General features: G+C 41.4%; 1 protein-coding gene across 1 annotated transcript in view; it reads right to left on the reverse strand.

Moving 5' to 3' along the window:
* LOC139150594 (uncharacterized) overlaps positions 1 to 21,333 on the reverse strand; it is a 195,065-nt gene that overhangs the window by 138,387 nt on the left and 35,345 nt on the right. The window contains 1 exon segment of the mRNA XM_070723031.1: positions 2,440 to 2,802. Coding sequence (XP_070579132.1) covers positions 2,440 to 2,568 — 129 coding nt within the window. The 5' untranslated portion in view covers positions 2,569 to 2,802.

The following is a 21,333-nucleotide window of genomic DNA, read 5'->3' on the forward strand; positions in this document are numbered from 1 at the left end:
TTCCTTTTAAACCGCACGTAAAATGTACATTATTTTGTATACTGTCTTACAGGGGCCATTGACCACAAGACTTGCAGACACCGCTTTGCATGGCCAAATCATGACGTAATTGAATGAGTGCTATCTCTACTTTTTCATTGGTGAGAGTTGAGGCATGATGTCGATCTTCAACGAAGTCAACTTTCTCATGTATAAAGGTTTCTCAGCTTCCCGGGCTCAGCCTCTTGGTTATTTATTGCGGCCGCTCTCTCAAAAAACGACAGGATCAATCGCATTTAGCTATCCAAATAATCATGTACCCATGTGTGTTCAAGTCTGTTGCCTCGGCTGTTTTGTCTCCTGTCACCGTATCGTCGACCGCACGATCTTCCTCCCATTTGTCTGGCTGACCTCTGACCACCATACGGTGTTGACGCGCCTCTCGGATACAGCCGATGACAAGGTTGCCGATCGATGCACCCAGCTGTTAGAAAGCGAGCTCTGTGAAATCTGTTTTCAATCGGATACAGCCAGTGCTACAAGACTAATGTGACCGGTAGAACGCAGGATGGAACCGTTCTTTATTTCAAATGAGCAATTACCGGGTCTGGTCAGGCCAGGCAAAGATTGAGGGCGCACATGTCCGCTGCTGGTCTGTAGTTGTCGGAGTCAGTTGATATCGCAGGAAATATGAGGGACAAAGTAGCATTTGTTGGGGTTTCCTTTATGTCCAGCAAACAAAGGAAACACTTTCTTAAAATCGACCATGAACTCAAATAATATCGCTGCGGGATGTATGGAGTGACACCGTACTTTTCGCCGAGGTTTGCAATTTGGTGGCGCTGTTATCCACTCATTGGTATTGCAGGGACAATAGCTGCAGCTTTTGACAATTTTTTCATTACTATTGTTCAAGAAAACTACATTTTCATCGACCTTACTTTCAAGTACGCTGAAATACGAAGTATTAGCCTTGCAAAGGCAGCATGCAGAGTACAATATGCAATGTTCATGAATTCCGGTCCGGACTAGAATTCATTTTTAACGATAACTTCGGGCGTTACATACATACATTCTGTATTGAAAAGCTGAACATACGTTCATACGTTTTGGAACAGAACTGAACAGCATCCGTTCCCCTTTCTGCTCTGCTGACCGACTTTTATCTTCAGGCACGGTGGTAAAAAGTACCTTGCCTTTTTCACTGCGATGCCCTAGGTAGCTGCAGCTGTAGAGGCAAGTCGTAGTAAGAGCTTTCTTTCCTACCTCAATTAGCTAGCTAACTGGTGAGGAGATTTGCGTAGCTACTTGTCTAGGTTCACTACCTATCGCAGATGCTCAGGGGACGTAAACAAAACAAAGTAAAGCCTTGGCCACGAGAAAGTATTATGAAACTGCTGTGATGTTTTAAATCTAACCAAATGTTTGTAAGCTCAGTTTTTCAAACACCCCCGAACGGTTATTGTTCGTGTTCCCCCATAAGAATGGCGGCAACATTAAGGGGTATCAGAAAAGGCGCACTAGAGTGTTTTTAACCTTTCTATCCAATCAATAGTATTACCTCTACGCGCTGAAATCATCTAACATGAGACAGGTATAGCTGATTCCCTGGACGCCCGGCTAGCTCCCTCACTAATTGGAGCGTGGGTTACCGCCGTTGTGGATATGAACAGTCGTGGAGGGACAGTGATATTATCCTGGCTTTGAAAGTGTCGTTTCCCTATTGATGTCTGACGACAAAACTGCAGAAGCTCTCGTGTGTATGTGTTATCCATTTGTGACGCTTCGCATTCGAAGAGGGTGTATAAAGTTCGGCACACAAGCGTCGAACTTTTACGGCAATACTTTTGTTCCGTAAATTCCATAAATTCCGTTGAAAGTGAATCACAAGGTCACCCGGTTTCTGTGATCGTCGAAAATATGTTCATCGCGCTTATTTACCTGGTAGACATACTAGTAAGACACTTCCACGTCAACATACAAATGTATCTTTAAATGTGAACTGCATGAAAACTCCAAGCACTTGGGGTATCTCTATTGCTTTCATGAAATAACCCCCCTTCTTGTGCCCTTTCGGTGACTGTGAATCCATGATCTAGAACGAAAGAACGAGAGAGAGGGGGTGGAGGGAGACAGATGGGACAGGAGGAGAGAGATGGAGGGAGACAGAGAGAGACGAAACAGGAAGAGAGAGAGGGATGATAGAGACAGAAGGACGGGAGGGAGTAAGGAAAAGTAACTGAACAAGGAGAGAGAGAGAGAGAGAGAGAGAGAGAGAGAGAGAGAGGAGAGGAGAGGTGGAGGGAGACAGACAGGACAGGAAGAGAGAGATGGAGAGAGATGGAGGGAGACAGACAGGACAGACAGACAGACAGACAGACAGACAGTAAGAGAAAAAGGAGAGTGACAGAGACAGAGAGGGGAGGGAGGAAGGAAAGTAACTCAACAAATCGAACTTACCTGTACTGATTGACTTGCGCTCGTTTTAATGTCTTCCGCATACTCCATCTTTCGCCAACCTCCTTGGTTCATACTGGCATTAGGACACCGTTCCGTCCATTCCTTCTCCTCAGTCGGCACCTCTCCCATTCTTTCTCCCACCAGACTAATCCAGTACGGTTACAAGTCCAAAGAAGGTCGGTGTGCCGTCGCACATTCATTCATAATATTTTCCACCGACTGTCCAAAACACTCTGGATGCAAACTCAGGTCCTGGGTTTTTACGTTGCAGTTTTTCTTTTTTTCAGGGTGAAGTAACAATGCTGCTAATCGTGGTTTAGATGTTCTTAGGCAGTTTCCATACAACCGACTTGTCACCAATCCCTGCGGTAAAGGAAAAATGGGGAGAAAATCAAATCTCAGGAATATCCGTCGCGCGGAAAAAGGAAAGCTACTTTTCGTGTCTTTTGAAATGCTCTCGGGACCGAGCTGAACTAATTCCCGGCAAGAGCCCACCAATTAATGTTATGTTCGGTATTGTCCACGTCTTAAAATAAGCTTGGTTGTACACACAGCTAGTAGCGAGGAGCGCAGTTCAGTTTTTTGCTGTTATGTTTTTCCTTTCTTCACAGTTAGCTCGCATTTAATTCTCATGCGACAGCTGAAAGGACCAGAAACTTAATATCTTGCCGTATATTAATGTAATTTATGTCAAGGAAGATCATCAGTGAAGTCACAACATTGCAGCGGCTTAGCCATGTGAGGCGATGAACGTAATGTGGCAACTGAACAACGTTTGGGCTCCGAGCTCCATTTAGCAAAATGCGCCGCCATCAATTACGCGCGCTTGGGATGAGATCGACGGCCAACGTGCCAGGCACAGGGTTGATTGGGGGAGAGGGCTGGGGTTGGGAATTATTCATACGCGAAAGAAACACAATGTAATTTCGAGATATGGCTTACCCCGCTTCTCATCTGTGCCGAAAAAGTTGGGATGGAGGCCAATTTTCAAACTGCATCTAATGCTATCGAACTCATCATCACTAATATGATGCAAAGTGGCCGCCACGGCAAACTTCAAAAGGTCCGTTTTCGACCGCAGGCATTTTTCCAGCGTCGAATATCTTAATTACTTTAATATTTATGACAGTATGGTGCATCAAAGCCCTTAATGACGGGGGAATTATTAATAACGCGGAAAGAATGGAGACTAAGATATGGAATGCAGCGGTGAGGTTTCGAGTATTACACAATTGATGAATATGTGCGCAAACCAGGGGTTCCATTTATCCAGGCGCACGTCTAATATCCGGCCTTTGCAGACAACGATGCCATCGACATGTAACTCAGCCGGTTTTGTTGTTGCTCCTGTTATTTTGCGGGCAATAAAAACTAAAACAGAGTCGACGGCATAGAAAACTGCCATGGTATATTTCCCAAGTGCACAATAGTTTGAATCAATCGACGTGCTAATGGGGTTAACAGCTGGTATGGTTCAGCAATTAGTTGGGCGTTCTTTTTTTATCGACCAGGCTTAATTCTCTGATAGTAGACTAGAAGTGAAAATGTTGAACGAACAAGATGATGTAATGCCAGAGCTTTATTCACTGAGGTATATCTGTTGGGAGGGACTTTTGCAATGTTCCTTGCTGGATGCATATCCTCCTTTCGTCTTCATTATACTGTTCTTTTGAAGATGCAAAATTTAGGACACATTTCGATAAACTTCAATCTCTACAAGTCTGTACGAGGCGCAAGTACAAGTGTTGTCGTTATATTTAATCGCCGAGTAACGTTTTATGGAATATTCATTAGCTGTCTGTAAATCTTTAATGAGATTTTATCGCGACAACTCGTTATCATTTGTTTTTAACTGATGTTCTAATCAATACCCATTAAACACATTTTAACCCTATTAATTCTGCCTTGCCGCTTGCCATTATGTAATCGTCTCCGATCGCGAACCATCTGGTGATGATGGCGATTATATCGAGTAAAATAGTGGTCAAAGAGCACATGTTTTAGCGCCCTCGGCCATGTCGCAACTCCTCTTCCAAGCTACAAAGCGCGCGCACAGCGTACGGATGACTGACAATTTTGTTGGGATTTTCTCACAAAAGTTAATCAGGAGATGGCCGCAACACATTTTTATATCGTCGCATGTCACTTCCAGAAGTAAGAAGCCTTCTTAGAATATATTAGATAAAAGTTTCTTCATCCCTCGGGGGCAGAACAAAGATATATCAGGACCAAATCAATTCGATATTTTCTTTCATGATTCTTTCATCGTTTTCATTCCAGATCGAGTCTGTCTCCGCTTTGAAGCCATACGCCTAACCCTACACATACGCTTTCGCAAGAAAGATGAAAATAAAGTCTCACTTTCTAATCAACGGCGCCTTCTAAGACACGGTGTCCCCCAGGGGGGTGTAAACTTAAGTATTCGTCTGAGACACCGTCTTTGTGAAAATCGGTAAGATTTTCGCGCACCGGGCCCAGTCTCTAGCAGATCAGCGATCAGCGATGACTCATTGCCCATACCCGCTATTGCCGCTCTGGCTAAGCGACCACAACTTCCTTTTCATAAAGGCATATCACCTGCCTATTTAAATTTTTCTTTGCCCGGTGGAAAATAATAAAATAATAAATGAACTGTGGCAGCTTATTTGGACCTAGAAAAGAGCGTTAAGTAAGCCTCCAACTCGCGATATTTTACAACTGGAACGGGAACGGTGGCGAGTTATCGACAAGATATCGTGATTTGGTGTAAAGCTTGTCCTACTTCATTCTCTGAAGTGTCATTTCGAGCGATCCGCTCCTGAAAGATATCTTTTATGAGAGCGACGAACTCCAGCGTCGATTTATGAGTTACCTCCGGGTCAATGACTCCTCTAATAACAGTCTGATTTCCTGGTTTCGGCAATTTTCAGCATTTCTAATGTAAAACGATACAGTACTTTATTCTCAATTTGGCATGGATTTTTTGTGCTAATAATTTACCTGACCCTTCACGTAGCCAATCCCACTTTCCATTATCCAACCTCACCTACATCTGCTAACTGTTTCACCGCTTCACCACAAATTTGACGACATTGGAAAGTTCAAAACGGTTTCCTGTCGCGCGAAAATTGTGACCTCGTTTTGATTTTTACTCAGCCACTCGCACCCATTTCCCCTTTGTCATGGCTCTATAACGTAGAAAAAAGTCAAGGTGACGGCCCTCAAAATATTTCACCCACAATGCACAGCGAACTAATAAAAAAAAAAGGAATGTGACCCCATTTTGTGTCATTCTACCAGGCTTCAGCAGGAAACTAAATTAGAGGCTGCTTGAGAATATTTTTAAGTTGGATTATTTTTTTTCGCGACCACGAACTGCAAGTTCGGTACATTTGATATTGCCGTATTAAGTTCATCGCAAACACCGCGCTCTCGTGAAAACGCTGGTACACGCTTTTAGAATGGGAGAAATTACGGCGCCATTATTCAAACACTAATGGTTTGTTTAAAAGTGACAGTGCACGTACACGAAAACCAGGGATTAAGTGTCTCAACGCTTACAGTGAAACTCCAAACGGCGAAAAAATAAAACCGCAGAAAACCGCGAATTTCTCATCGCGTACATCACGACGCCAGTCTTAGAGAAGAATGCCGTATCATGATTTCATCGCACGACAATAGAGCCAACGGGAAGCGACTCGTCACACAGCTAAAATGTGTCCTTAATCACCACAGCTATTACCGCATTACACGGAGAATGCCGAACTGTATTAATATTGGCGAATAATCACTATCCAATGGCTCCGTGTTCATAGACTTTTCAACCCAAGAGATTTTGATTAAATCAGCGTCAATCACCCCCTTGTTATCAGATTTAATTTGATTAAAATTTTTTGCTCGATAAGTAACGCAGACTTTCTCAATCAAATAGGGGGAGTCCTCCAAAAGTGAATAAAAGCAGAAAGTGACGGACAAAAAGTACCTGTCAGACTGTGAAAAATTGGCGCGTCGAGAAACTCGTTTGGCGCGAAACATACAGTGAGTGTTGAAATCGCCATAGAAGCCGTCGTCTACTACTAGTCTGAAGGAAAAGACAATGTTATTATGAGTGGACAATAAATACCAGCCCGACTTTTGTTTTAGAATTCCCGACTTTCATCGATCGCTCTGGTGGCAGTTTCGAGTCTACATGGGCACAGGTCAATTTGTGGAGCCGCTCAGTCGCTAGCAAGCTGTGCAGTCGGTGTGCAATATACCTTTCGGGCACTACACCTATGGAGGTGCCATGGGAACCATTTGTTCTGCTCAGCAAGATCACGTGACAGTTGAATTTTTAGAGCATACCAAGTTCAGATGGCATTTTAAGCACCGAGTTGACTGAATGATACGTTTTACGATCAACGGGGATAAATCAAAACACCGTACAAATAGTCGCAACCACGTTGCTCGCATTGTGTCGACTTTTATGATAGTGATGAAATCAGATTCGATTTTGACCCACAGATGCGCCTACCATTCGACAGATGCGATTTGCGAGACGACCGACCTCCGCGTGGCTCTCAGTTATATTTGCGCTCGCTCAAATTCAAAACACATATATCGACCGCAACGACACACACAAATCCACACAACACACACACAAACGTACTACTCTAAATACATAGCGAGAGCATCAAATCTAATAGCTATTTTCATTTCGTTGAAAGAAGAACGCACGCGAAACAAAAGCCAGAGTGCGGATTACCAATAACCGTCGCAAGGCGCGCGCATTAAAATAATCTTGATACAGATTGACAGCGCACATATCCTGCTCGCCACGAAGTCAAGAGGGTTTTTACTTTTCTGTTCCACCTTCCAACTGACAATGCAGATTAAGCTCTCTTAGCATTTCCATTGGTACAATATCGCCACTTTGGTGAGGCGCGACGAAGTGTGCTGATTTTTTTTTTGCAATTTTACCGTGGCATGAAACGGCGCGCAAATTCCTTGGCGAAAACTATCGCAGGCGTTTGATCTCACCAATATATATATACAATGGATCCACGCGCGCGTGTACAGCCCGACTAATCTTCACAAAGCGGAGATTGTATTCTTAAACAAAGGAAACGCGAGAGAGAGACTGTAAGCCGTAAAACTGAGATGGAAATAGGCAATCCAATTACAACATATTTTTTTACATTTTTATGACCCATCTTATACGACAACTACACTGAATCCCGTTGAAAACATATCACCGCCTAGCAATTTGACAAGAGCTGCGGATAACTGACAATAAAATCTGGCGGAAAAGTAATGCTGTTCGTTCATATTTACCCAACAGATTGGTCATAAATTTTGCCACCTGAACGATTTACATGGTGCGAGGAAAGATGGTGCCGACAGTATGTGCTACCTGAAACACTGGAGTCGTAAACCGTATGACAAATTTGCATGCCCCGGCGCGCTCGCACGTCGACCTGACAATGCAATACATATCGCACTAATGTTATTATACACCCGTGAACGATATCTTTGTTAGGTAGGGAAATGTTATAAAAAAGACCCCGATTCGTACGGAGGTATGCCGATTGCGTCTCAGTCATGACTGACCATTTTCTTAGTTCGGATGGGTCCGAGTCGAATAGAGTCTAATGGTAGTTGAAGATTGCATTGGACAACGCCACGTTAGAAAAAGGTACTGGGCATGAAGGAACACAAAAACCGCATTAACACTAGAAATGTTGCGTCTTTGTAGAGTTCAGGTTATCCGGTCGAACAAATTATGCTTTTGAATCAAGGAGCGAACACTCAGCTTTTCTGATTTCCCAATAAATATCGCGACAGCTCGTATTATGGTGTCCAATCCATGCCAAAATTACTACTTTGATTTTACAACACAACATGCCATTCCGAATTCTATTTTACAATTCAACATGCTATTTCACAACTCAACATGCTATTTGACAACACATCATGGACTTCCAAATCCTATTTTACAACTCAACATGCTCTTCCCAATTTCATTTGACAACACATCATGGACTTCCAAATCCTATTTTACAACTCAACATGCTCTTCTTTGACAATTCAACATGCTATTTCACAACTCAACATGCTATTTGACAACACATCATGGACTTCCAAATCCTATTTTACAACTCAACATGCTCTTCCCAATTTCATTTGACAATTCAACATGCTATTTCACAACTCAACATGCTATTTGACAACACATCATGGACTTCCAAATCCTATTTCACAACTCAACATGCTCTTCCCATTTCATTTGACAATTCAACATGCTATTTCACAACTCAACATGCTATTTGACAACACATCATGGACTTCCAAATCCTATTTTACAACTCAACATGCTCTTCCCAATTTCATTTGACAACACATCATGGACTTCCAAATCCTATTTTACAACTCAACATGCTCTTCCAATTTCATTTGACAATTCAACATGCTATTTCACAACTCAACATGCTATTTGACAACACATCATGGACTTCCAAATCCTATTTTACAACTCAACATGCTCTTCATTTGGACAATTCAACATGCTATTTCATAACTCAACATGCTATTTGACAACACATCATGGACTTCCAAATCCTATTTTACAACTCAACATGCTCTTCCCAATTTCATTTGACAACACATCATGGACTTCCAAATCCTATTTTACAACTCAACATGTTCTTCCCAATTTCATTTGACAATTCAACATGCTATTTCACAACTCAACATGCTATTTGACAACACATCATGGACTTCCAAATCCTATTTCACAATTCAACATCCCATTCTAAAGCTAGCTCTGCGGAGCAGGGCAGTGTTACTGGCTATCGAACAAGATTCAAAATGGCGGACGCGAAATGGTCCCCTCGCACAGAGAGAGAAATGCGAACTTTGCACAAGTCTAAAAACGCAGCTTAGTACATTGTGTATCTAAACAAAATGAGCGTGCTCGAAAACTAGGATCGATCACGATTATAAATTAAAAATTGCCTGTTTTTGGAAAAGAAACTGCGCGCTGCAATCAGCAGTTTTGTCTATTGTGCACCGTGCGTGGGAGGCTTATCGTGAAAGACCGAGATTTACTATATGGCGCATCTGATATGGTCCCATCGCATAGAGAGATGAAAATAGGCTTTGTCTAAGTTCAAAAGCACAGCTTAGCTCATCGTGCATCTAGACAAGTTGAGCGTGCTCAAAATAGGAGATCGATCACGATTTTGGGTGAAAAAAACCGATTGTTTTCGGTGGAGAAACTGCGTGTTGCAACCAGTGGTTGGTTTTGCCTATGGCGGTCAGCAGGGCTGTGGTGGGAGGCCTTTAGCCGGCAAGGGGTGGACCATTGGGGAGTGGAAAATTTTCGAAAAAAAAATTCCCCACAAATTTCAATAAAAATAATCAGCCAAAGAAACTTGAGAAAAACAGATGACGCACTTAGGTAAAAGGAAAAAAAAATCCGTCAAAATTCTGAAACATTTTTATTTTAGTCTGCATCAGATATACTATGATTCTTTGGCCAAGAAAGGGGGGGGGGAAGGGGAGATCTGAAGGGTATAATCGTGGCCAGTAAATGAAGTAACTTTTTATTTTATAACTTTTTGTTTTGTTCATCATATGTTTTTCTTTCACTGAAGTTTGGCATCGTAAAGTAATTCGAGATAAAAGATAATATAAAAATCATATCTGTGATATCGATTGTTAACAACTGTATTGTGGGTCTTTACACTATGATTAATTAACAAGAATTCAACAATTCAGGCAGCTTGCATCGGTACATAAAATGGGAAATATTCACCAACCATATGACAAACAATCACTTTCTTTGTATTTCACTATTCAACGAAACTGATTTCCATTGTAATGTTTAAACTTTATTTTACAATTAAACATTACAAATCCGTATTTTTCTTTTCAAAATTTCATTTGTACACTTGTCTTGACGGTTTCGCTTTTCTTTCTAATTCCACATAATATCCCTCGTCATATACACAGGCTTGCAATTGAGATATTTCATACTCAGCTTGCTGGAGATTGGTCACTACATCATCATTTATGATACCATGACCAGTGCCGTTCAGAACAACAACAAGCCGGAGCAGTGTTACCATTCTTCGGTGTAGCCCATCATACTCATGATCGGTACTTTCTAACTCTCTTTCCAATAGCTGTATTTTCTCTGTGATGGTCTGCCTGATGAAGGCTGTGTTACGTGAACGATTCATTTCAATGATTATCATAAGTAGCGAGCAGCCATGACAACTGACAACTAAGCCTCAGCAAGCGGAGATGTAAAATACGAATATGGGGCCAGACAAGGGTCAAAGCTCTGTTGGAACGGACTTCGCGAGAAAGACTTGTGGATAACAACCGATAGAGGTCGCTGTAATGTCGCTATCCGTATTCTTCTGCACTATTGCATTTCACACGCACGGTATTCAACCGTCAAGACAAGTGTACAAATGAAATTTTGAAAAGAAAAATACGGATTTGTAATGTTTAATTGTAAAATAAAGTTTAAACATTACAATGGAAATCAGTTTCGTTGAATAGTGAAATACAAAGAAAGTGATTGTTTGTCATATGGTTGGTGAATATTTCCCATTTTATGTACCGATACAAGCTGCCTGAATTGTTGAATTCTTGTTAATTAATCATAGTGTAAAGACCCACAATACAGTTGTTAACAATCGATATCACAGATATGATTTTTATATTATCTTATATCTCGAATTACTTTACGATGCCAAACTTCAGTGAAAGAAAAACATATGATGAACAAAACAAAAACTTATAAAACAAGTCATCGTTGATGACACAGTCCCCACTTGTTAATGGGTACTTTGATTACAGGTCCTCAGAGAGGATAGAGTCCTCTTCATTAGGTCTGTGATAAAAATACTTTTGAATAAATTCGCTTGATACATGTGTGAGTTGTAGTTCAGGACATGGAAAAATCGTAATAAAATGGCCACACGGTGGCCATATTGGATCGTATCACAAAACAAATAAATGTGCATATGTATGACATAGGTCAATGTCCTTGTAGCAAATTTGATTAAAATTGGTTGAGATATGCCTGAGTTACGGCTTGTACATGAAAAAATCATAACAAAATGGCCGCACAGCAGCCATATTGGATCGTATCACAAAACAAATTAATGTGCATATGTATGACATTGGTCAATCTCCTTGTACCAACTTTGAATAAATTCACTTGATACATGTCTGAGTTATGGTTCTGGACATGAAAAAATGTAATAAAATGGCCACACGGCGGCCATATTGGATCGTATCACAAAAAATCAATGTGCATGTGCATGACATAGGTCAATATCCTTGTACCAAGTTTGAATAAAATCGGTTGAGTTATGCCTGAGTTATGGCTCTGTACATGAAAAAATCGTAACAAAATGGCCGCATAGCGGCCATATTGGATCGTATCACAAAACAAATTGATGTGTATAGCTATGACATTGGTCAATGTCCTTGTACCAACTTTCAATAAAATCTGTTGAAACATGCCTGAGTAATGGCTCTGTACATGAAAAAATCGTAACAAAATGGCTGCACGGCGGCCATATTGGATCGTATCACAAAAAAAATTGACGTGCATATCTATGACATTGGTCAATGTCCTTGTACCAACTTTGAATAAAAATCAGTTGAAACATGCCTGAGTTATGGCTCTGTACATGAAAAAATCGTAATAAAATGGCCGCCTGGCAGCCATATTGGATCGCATTACAAAACAAATCGACGTGCATCTGTATGACATATGAAGTAATCCTTGTACCAAGTTTGAATGAAATCGCTCCAGGCATCTCTGAGATATCTGCGTGAACGGACGCACGGACGGACGCACGGACGGACGCACGCACGCACGGACATGACCAAACCTATAAGTCCCCCCGGACGGTGTCCGTGGGGACTAAAAAAAAAGTTACTTCATTTACTGGCCACGATTATACCCTTCAGATCTCCCCTTCCCCCCCCCTTTCTTGGCCAAAGAATCATAGTATATCTGATGCAGACTAAAATAAAAATGTTTCAGAATTTTGACGGATTTTTTTTTCCTTTTACCTAAGTGCGTCATCTGTTTTTCTCAAGTTTCTTGGCTGATTATTTTTATTGAAATTTGTGGGGAATTTTTTTTTCGAAAATTTTCCACTCCCCAATGGTCCACCCCTTGCCGGCTAAAGGCCTCCCACCACAGCCCTGCTGACCGCCATAGGCAAACCAACCACTGGTTGCAACACGCAGTTTCTCCACCGAAAACAATCGGTTTTTTTTCACCCAAAATCGTGATCGATCTCCTATTTTGAGCACGCTCAACTTGTCTAGATGCACGATGAGCTAAGCTGTGCTTTTGAACTTAGACAAAGCCTATTTTCATCTCTCTATGCGATGGGACCATATCAGATGCGCCATATAGTAAATCTCGGTCTTTCACGATAAGCCTCCCACGCACGGTGCACAATAGACAAAACTGCTGATTGCAGCGCGCAGTTTCTTTTCCAAAAACAGGCAATTTTTAATTTATAATCGTGATCGATCCTAGTTTTCGAGCACGCTCATTTTGTTTAGATACACAATGTACTAAGCTGCGTTTTTAGACTTGTGCAAAGTTCGCATTTCTCTCTCTGTGCGAGGGGACCATTTCGCGTCCGCCATTTTGAATCTTGTTCGATAGCCAGTAACACTGCCCTGCTCCGCAGAGCTAGCTTTAGAATGGGATGTTGAATTGTAAAATAGGATTTGGAAGTCCATGATGTGTTGTCAAATAGCATGTTGAGTTGTGAAATAGCATGTTGAATTGTCAAATGAAGAGCATGTTGAGTTGTAAAATAGGATTTGGAAGTCCATGATGTGTTGTCAAATAGCATGTTGAGTTGTGAAATAGCATGTTGAATTGTCAAATGAAGAGCATGTTGAGTTGTAAAATAGGATTTGGAAGTCCATGATGTGTTGTCAAATAGCATGTTGAGTTGTGAAATAGCATGTTGAATTGTCAAATGAAGAGCATGTTGAGTTGTAAAATAGGATTTGGAAGTCCATGATGTGTTGTCAAATGAAATAGGGAAAGCATGTTGAGTTGTAAAATAGGATTTGGAAGTCCATGATGTGTTGTCAAATAGCATGTTGAGTTGTGAAATAGCATGTTGAATTGTCAAATGAAATTGGGAAGAGCATGTTGAGTTGTAAAATAGGATTTGGAAGTCCATGATGTGTTGTCAAATAGCATGTTGAGTTGTGAAATAGCATGTTGAATTGTAAAATAGAATTCGGAATGGCATGTTGTGTTGCAAAATCAAAGTAGTAATTTTGGCATGGATTGGACACCATACTCGTATACCTCTGTTGAATTGCAACTTCTTGTTGATCCAGGAGTACTTGCCGAAAACATTTCTAACATTCGAGCACGACGCTAAACATCGCTCGTCGGCACCATTATCAATATAGTGACGAAATGCACAAAGTTAAAAAGAAGGGCATGACAATATAAGATCTCAGAGAGAGAGAGAGAGAGAGAGAGAGAGAGAGAGAGAGAGAGAGAGAGAGAGGAGAGTGATAGAGAGGAACGGGAGGGAGGAAGTCACTTTTGCGACTCCAAATTTGATATTGTGCTGCTAACTCAGAAAAAGAAAGCAATGGTAAGAATCGAATGCTGTTGATACATCTACGAGCCACATTCTGTAAAGTTTGAAAACACGTTCTACAATTTATCTAGTTCCTTTCCCTCGACACCAGAACAAAGTCAGGCGAACAAACTAGTCTACTTCCAGTCCCAGCGGGAGAAACAATCGACCATCTATTTACCTTCCGTTTCTATGGATATGGGAAACAAGGAACACGTGGACGCTTCCTCTCGAGGGGATGAAGAGACGATGACCTGTGTCCAGAGTCGCCCTCGAGGTCGTGTCAAAAATCCGCCGCCTGGGAGGGCAGTCAAGAGAACGGTGCTCCGAGCTTTGGTGAAGATTACTGAGCGCTCGGTCGATCGCGCGTCTGTGAGTAATAACTCAACGGATTTTTTTTTACCTCGGCCTAGCGTGTGATGCAGTGAACGCAGCGAACAAAAGATGACAAAGACCCAAGACAAATTATCATTGAGATGACTAACAAATGCGAGTGAATCGGGTGGGCGGGGATTGTGACATCTAACGAATGATAAGAGGGGAAAAACGGGCTGGGGCTGGCTGAATGTGCATTATAATACAACACTGATAGTGGATTACTGCTGAGCTCGCCTAAAGCCCCCGAGGAATACCATGAACTTGGCACATGCCCATTTATGGAAACCGAATCAAACAAATCCTCCTGCGATCAACGACTCAATTTTTTTCGGCTAATGTTAACATCGGTAGCGCTCACGATTACAAAGCCCACAATCTATTACTTTTAATAGCGCCCCATATGTTCGTTGCTGTTTTCATGGCTCACCAGTCGGTCTCGTAAATTGCTAGGATGTGTTAGCGACACTTTTTTGTTATCATTTTCAGGATTTTTCTAGCGTTTCGCGCAGAGTGTTAGCTGGTCTTTTGTCTTCAACCAGTCGTGTTAAATCATCCCTGAATTCCGCACACGTCAAGCCAAGCGAAGGCTGATGCGGTTATTCCGACGGCCGTGGTGCACTATTGGAGAGCTATGCATATGATTTAGGAGTAGAGAGCAGCTGGGAAGATCCGCCAGAGGATGGGTTTTAAACCATGAGGGGCCGGGCGTTGAAGAAAACACTGCTTTCAGTGTGACAAGAACGTCTCCCCGCTACAACTGAGAAACGCAAGCGCAAATCACGCAGGTGCTCACTTCCGTGGCCGCTAGTTGGTAATGTCCACATTAAAGTACCAACTGATTCACAACTGAAGAGACTTTAATTGGAATTTTGTGAGTGCCTATCAGGGGATGTTGTCAGCGGTAAATTGATGGAAGAGAACTGCCACCTTTTTACGGTTAAAACGCTCGGAGACCTGCATCGACGTTCCAGGCACAGTGTGACCGCGTGGTGGCGTATGTCTCGTCGGCTGGGACCGCCCATCGCGGCGACTCTCATAATTTACCGGGCGGGCAAGGTGAATGACAGATTTAAGTATCATTTTAAAAGGTGGACATCGGCGTTGTTTAATGTTCAACTGACTCATGTCAGTTTCGTCATTGAATAGCCTGAGCAGTTTCACAGCCATGCATTGTACAACGATTACACGCGCTTAATTGTCTGTCATTGAAACTTAAATACAGGGTAATGAACCAGTCTTTGTTTTGTGGTGTTTCTGTGTTCCTCCAAATTTGTAAGAGAGAACACATGGAGCGCATGAATAAATCATTGCAGCTAAATTGCTACGATCGATCGAGGAGACGGGAATCAAGAAGAAGATCGACTCTTTGTGTCCGTGCATGGTAAAGCATTGGTTTCCGAAATTGGCCCTGTACTGTGAAGAACACAGACTCACAATTTCTTAGACTCACAATTTATTATATGGATCTAACAGGCCTGAGATCCTTGCCACGGAGTGTATCACTGGTATCCTTGCATCACCGTAAAAGACTGGCAAACTTTGCCTTGTATTTTCCCGACAGTGAAAGCCCTTCTGTCAAGACTCAGGGTTTACATATCGTTGGCAATGGCATGACGACAGTTTATCTTCCGGCAAGCGGAAGCCGGTGCCCGGTTCTATCTCCTCGTCAGTAAGTTTGTCTAGACGCGCGACATAGTCCACAAATATTGGCATCGGACGAGGGAGATATGCGTCGCTGCAAAACTAACCGCCAGTTCGTGTCGATGCCTTTGTAGTGTATTTTTCCGGAATCGTGATAAGTCGCGTGTGGGTTTTATCAATGCAGCGCAGTAGAAATTAAAAGGACGCGTCTCGTCACCGCTTTTTCTGTACACTGATCGGTATTTATTGGTGGGTTAAGATTCACCCAGGAACCTAAACAGTTACATATGGGAAATGAGCATTACATTAAAGGTGTTAAATATTTAGCTAAAGTAAATACAGACCCTGTACAAGCGAAGTGGTAATTTCCTTAATCTCGCCACGATGCAAAATCATTTTTTGAAATCGAATTAGCTTAATTGTAATTGACATAAATCTTCGCGCCGTTTGTGAGAGGCTGTCTCGATTCAATCTGCAAGCAACGCGTGTCTTGCTATTCACGTGAGTAGCACGATAAATGCCTCAATCTAAATTCCAAATTAACTGTATTGTGATGGTAAAGTGATATTATTTTTGTCTAGTCAAAACAAGAGACCAGTACGCACTTTGTTGCGCAACGTTCGCCTTTATTTCTTAAACCCCAGTAAGCAGTGTGACATCGACGTCGTCTTACATTTTTCAGTATTTTCGGTTTGTCCGAGAAAAAACACACACAAAATATTTCCTCGTTCTACTCTCGGAATCGTATTAAAATGACCGGTGATCAATTTGTCTACACGTATGTAACGTCCGATGATATTGTTATGAAGTGAATTTTAGTCCGGACTAAAATTCAGTTTCCATAGTAACATTGCACATTATACACAATGTTTAGTAACAGAATGAAGTGACAGCATAAAAATGTGCATGTTTTATAGAAAACATCAAATTTACAGCAATGGTTGCTTCTAGCCACAAGATCATGGCTACGTCACGGTCATCAAAACGGTGGATTGAGATCTACGCTGGCCATGCGTGTATGTCTACCGACTATGGATGTACGCTGGAGAGCTTACGTTTGACATGCAGAACATTGTGTGATTGTCTGTTAAAGTGATGCGTTTAAAAAAAGAGGGGTGACCTTGAATTTAAATATGTAAGGTCGTTACATTAAACTATATGTAAATTTCATTCGGCTAATAAATCAGTGATTAAATATTACCGTTGCAAATTGTGGACGAAATCTCTTGAGGGGAGCTGAACACCCGTCGGCATTTTTAAACTCATTTTGACAGATCAGTATGAAAATATCGCTTGCTTGCAAACGGAGACATTGGGTTTTATTTCGTAACACTCTCATACTGTTTGAAATCGAGGGTTTCTACAGTTTTGTGACCAACTTTTGCACTCGCCAGCAATTCATTCATCAGCCAAGAAAGCCTGTCACTGGCATGGCTGGGGATGATTAAAAAAAACCACTGGCATAAGAGCGGGGTGGGGGTGGGGCACAGGTATTTTAATCAGTTTGGGTGTTTTGTCCAAGCGGTACCTACTACAGTCAAAATTTGAGTTCAGTTGATTTTACGCACTAAGGCAACACTTTGCACTGAGTGAAGATGAAGCTTAGAGTGATAACAACTCGTTTAATGAAAAGTCACGCCCTGTTCCATCGGAGCGCATCGGCACGACGGAGCGCGTGACTGATTCAAATTGGAGCTGCCACGGTTACGGAGAAAAGGTTTACAACAAGGTGGTGACGACAGAAACGAACATCATACAAATTAATTCCAAATTTGTCCAAAATTGCGTATTGTATGACTTACCAGTTTGCTTCAAGTTGTTTTCTAGTACTATTTTCTTGATATAATTCAATGGGAAAGAATTGACAAATGATGGTTCAGAGGGAAGTTATCTGACTAACAAGGCAACAGAGATTTGTAGCAGAGGTCTTGTTTGGATGAGATTGACCCCGATAAGGTACGAACCATCCGATAAGGTACGAACTGCTCGATTGAGGTGAATAGGCACAAACAACACTCAGTTTACGGTATCGTGTCGATTTTCTTTCATCTAGTACAACACGTCTAGCGCCTGTCAAGAATGGAAAGTACCAGAACAGTTAACTGAACTGCACTGTCAAGGTATCGTATGAAGACGGCTGGGAAACCAGTGGCAGAGATACACAGCACGTGCGCTGTTTTTGCTACCTTGGTAACGATGGGATGCAAGAGATAAGCTCAAAATGTGTTTTTGTTCATGTTGATAGGGCAACGTCTACATCTATTAATACATCTTTTTCCGGCATTTCTATTGACACTAAATACCAAATATTGTGGCCCGTCTGACCAGAGCATTGCAACGAAGTGGTGTTCAAGTGTTATGCGCAGGCGATAAGTACACGAAAGCATCAATCAACAACTGGCTTAGGGGCAGGTCATTTGGTCCCGGGGCACAGGTCAAAGTTGATATAAAAGTATTATTGAGGGACGCTATCAATAACTTACATTTAACTGCAAGAAACGGTGTAGTTTTTTATTTCATAAGTAAACATATGTAATGGTCATTTGCTGTTACCCACTCCATAATCTAATGGTTTGTCCCTAAATTCCAGACGACAAAGTTCACTGCTGTTGAGACAAATGCAACCTCTGTTACCGCCATCGCCGAAAACAACAGCAAAACCCTAAAAATCGATAAACTTCTGAAATATAAGCCCTTCAACAAACGTTCACCGTATAGAGCAGATTTCTTCACAGCTTTTGTCAGGTTGATTTATAGTATTTTGCAACGCCTGTTCAAGTTGCCATGTCATTCAGCTTGTTAGAAAGAATATTAAAAGGATTCATAGACAAATTAAATGTATAACCCGTATGTCAAGAACACCGATGCAATCGACACATCCCAAGGGTTTTTCACCATTTACCATGCAAATCTAAGGAAATCAATGCTGTAATATTTGAATATATATCGAAAAGAGAGTCAGATTTGATTTGTTTGAAAACAACCAATAAAATGGATATTCGACGAGTCATGTTAAGGTGGCGCAGTTCCCTCCGGTCACAAGAAATGAGGAAAATTATATTGAGCATTTTAAAAGTAACAATTTTAAGATATGATAACATAGGTTTTACACTCCTTTGGTTGTCATGATTCCTCAGCGACAATGCGTTTTCCGCTAGAACAGGGGGTATGCTGGCTATCAATGCAGATTTATTGTCTCGCAGTTTGAAGGCTGACCCTGAAAGCTGGTTTGATTTGTGCGAGAATACGAAGTCTATTTGGCTAAAGAGATAATCAGCTACGTGTTAACGCACACACTCCTTGCGAAATATGACCAGCATAAGCGACCCTGGCATACCTGGAATATGCTGCGTTTATTGAAACAATTAAAATGATAACGGCTTAACAGCCATGCATGATTAAAATAGTGAAAGTAATGCTTCATAACTGTAGATATGGAAAAATCGTTAACATTGCAACATCATGGCACTCATATTGCCTCGTTAATTTATTCTCAAAGCATAAATTGACACGGATAAGTAAGCAGCAATGTGTTTTGTCATTTATTGGTTTGGTAGACATCAAATGGATCTGATTTATTGCTCTGGATACAAGGACCGTAACAAGATGGTTGACTCGCGGCTACGTCTGATCGTACCACAGACATAAATATTGAGGTTACAGACGTACATTGTGGGTAAATCATAATGAGTATTTCTGTTGCCAGGTTGGAAACACATTTGCCGAGTCATGTCTGAGTGATAACGACGGTCAGCAGAAAGAACTCTATCGTTTTGTCTCTATTCTCATCATCATGATCGTCATCATGATCAACATCATCATCATCGTCGTCGTCGTCGTCGACAACAACCTAACAAAAATTTTTCACCCAAACTGTCCCACTTTGATTAGCAAAAAACTACTCTGTGCAAAAAGGGCATGATGTCGAACTCTATTGGAGAACTGAAACCTCGGGTCACGTGCCAAGTTCTATCATCATGGCCACGAAAAGATAAGAGGCGCTCGTGATATCGTCAGCGATATCGATGACGCCCTTACCCATGACGTCATAATGATAGGTCCCCTTACTTGTGACGATGTGTTTCCTAAATCTCAGTACGGACCGAAACTAAATCAAATTTGCCACCATTACCGATCATCACGTTATCATTAGAATAATGTGGAAGTTTACTGCCATTAAGGTAGAACACACCTCGGGGACACTCGGACTCTCAAACTTTTACAATTCTTGTCTGAAATACCACTTGTGAGGGTTCATTTTAAAGCTTTTGGTGAAAGAAAACTTTTTACTGGCTTAGTTTTTCAAAATTGGAAAATTTTATTTTTCTTCATAGATTTAACACACGGATGGCGGCCATTTTGAATATTAAATATTAGTAAATCTTGGGTTATATGTGTCTCTAGTACCAAAAGTTGCATGGTGACCCCCAATTTGCATTCTTGATTTTGAAAAAAGAATGGTTGAAAGAATCCTTAAAGAAAATTTTAGCAAAAGTTTAAGTCTTTCGCTTTCGAGACAACATACTACCTAAACGAGTAAAAAATAAAGTTCAGAAAAAATGTAGTATTCAACTTTTTTCGTCGTCTGCGGCACTGACCTCTTTTCAGTAACACGTATACGCGTTACCCCATTCTTGCTCGGCTCGGTGTATTGGGAAATGAAGCTTTGACGAGGAGAACGGATGCGAATGGAATAGACGTAAGAGACCCATTAATTCGACTTGAAAGTCTCAGGCTTCAAGAAGCTTACAACATTGCCACCCGCGTTGCCGAAGGATTCAAAGAATGCTCGAGCAATAATTATTGCTCATAATTTTCCTGGGCTATAAAACTGATATAATGAATCGGTGGATAAAGTACACCTCCCGGCTGCAGGTAAGCAATAACATTACAAAGTAAGCCCATCAGAAAGAGATTATTTTAAATATAATGTCAACGATGGGATCTAATTAAACCTCCGCCGCTACAATTAAATGTTTCTCAATTAAAAAGCAAATGTACTTTTTTTGCCGTTCACTCATTTGATGGCGTGCATGGTAATTCTACAATAAATATCTACAACGGGGTGCTCTTTAGATACCTTACTGCAAATATACGAATATGTTAAATGGGATTTTGGGCTTAAGTTTTGAAACAGTGAAAGGGTGTCCTCTATTTCTGCTTTATTGACAGTGAATACCATTATTCACTCCACCCTATCCCCCGAAATATAAAACTCGGCTACTCTCTCACTTGTTATTGAAAGTCCCTTAAAACATTG

This window comes from Ptychodera flava, chromosome 14 (genome assembly GCF_041260155.1).
Source record: "Ptychodera flava strain L36383 chromosome 14, AS_Pfla_20210202, whole genome shotgun sequence".
Taxonomy (NCBI): domain Eukaryota; kingdom Metazoa; phylum Hemichordata; class Enteropneusta; family Ptychoderidae; genus Ptychodera; species Ptychodera flava.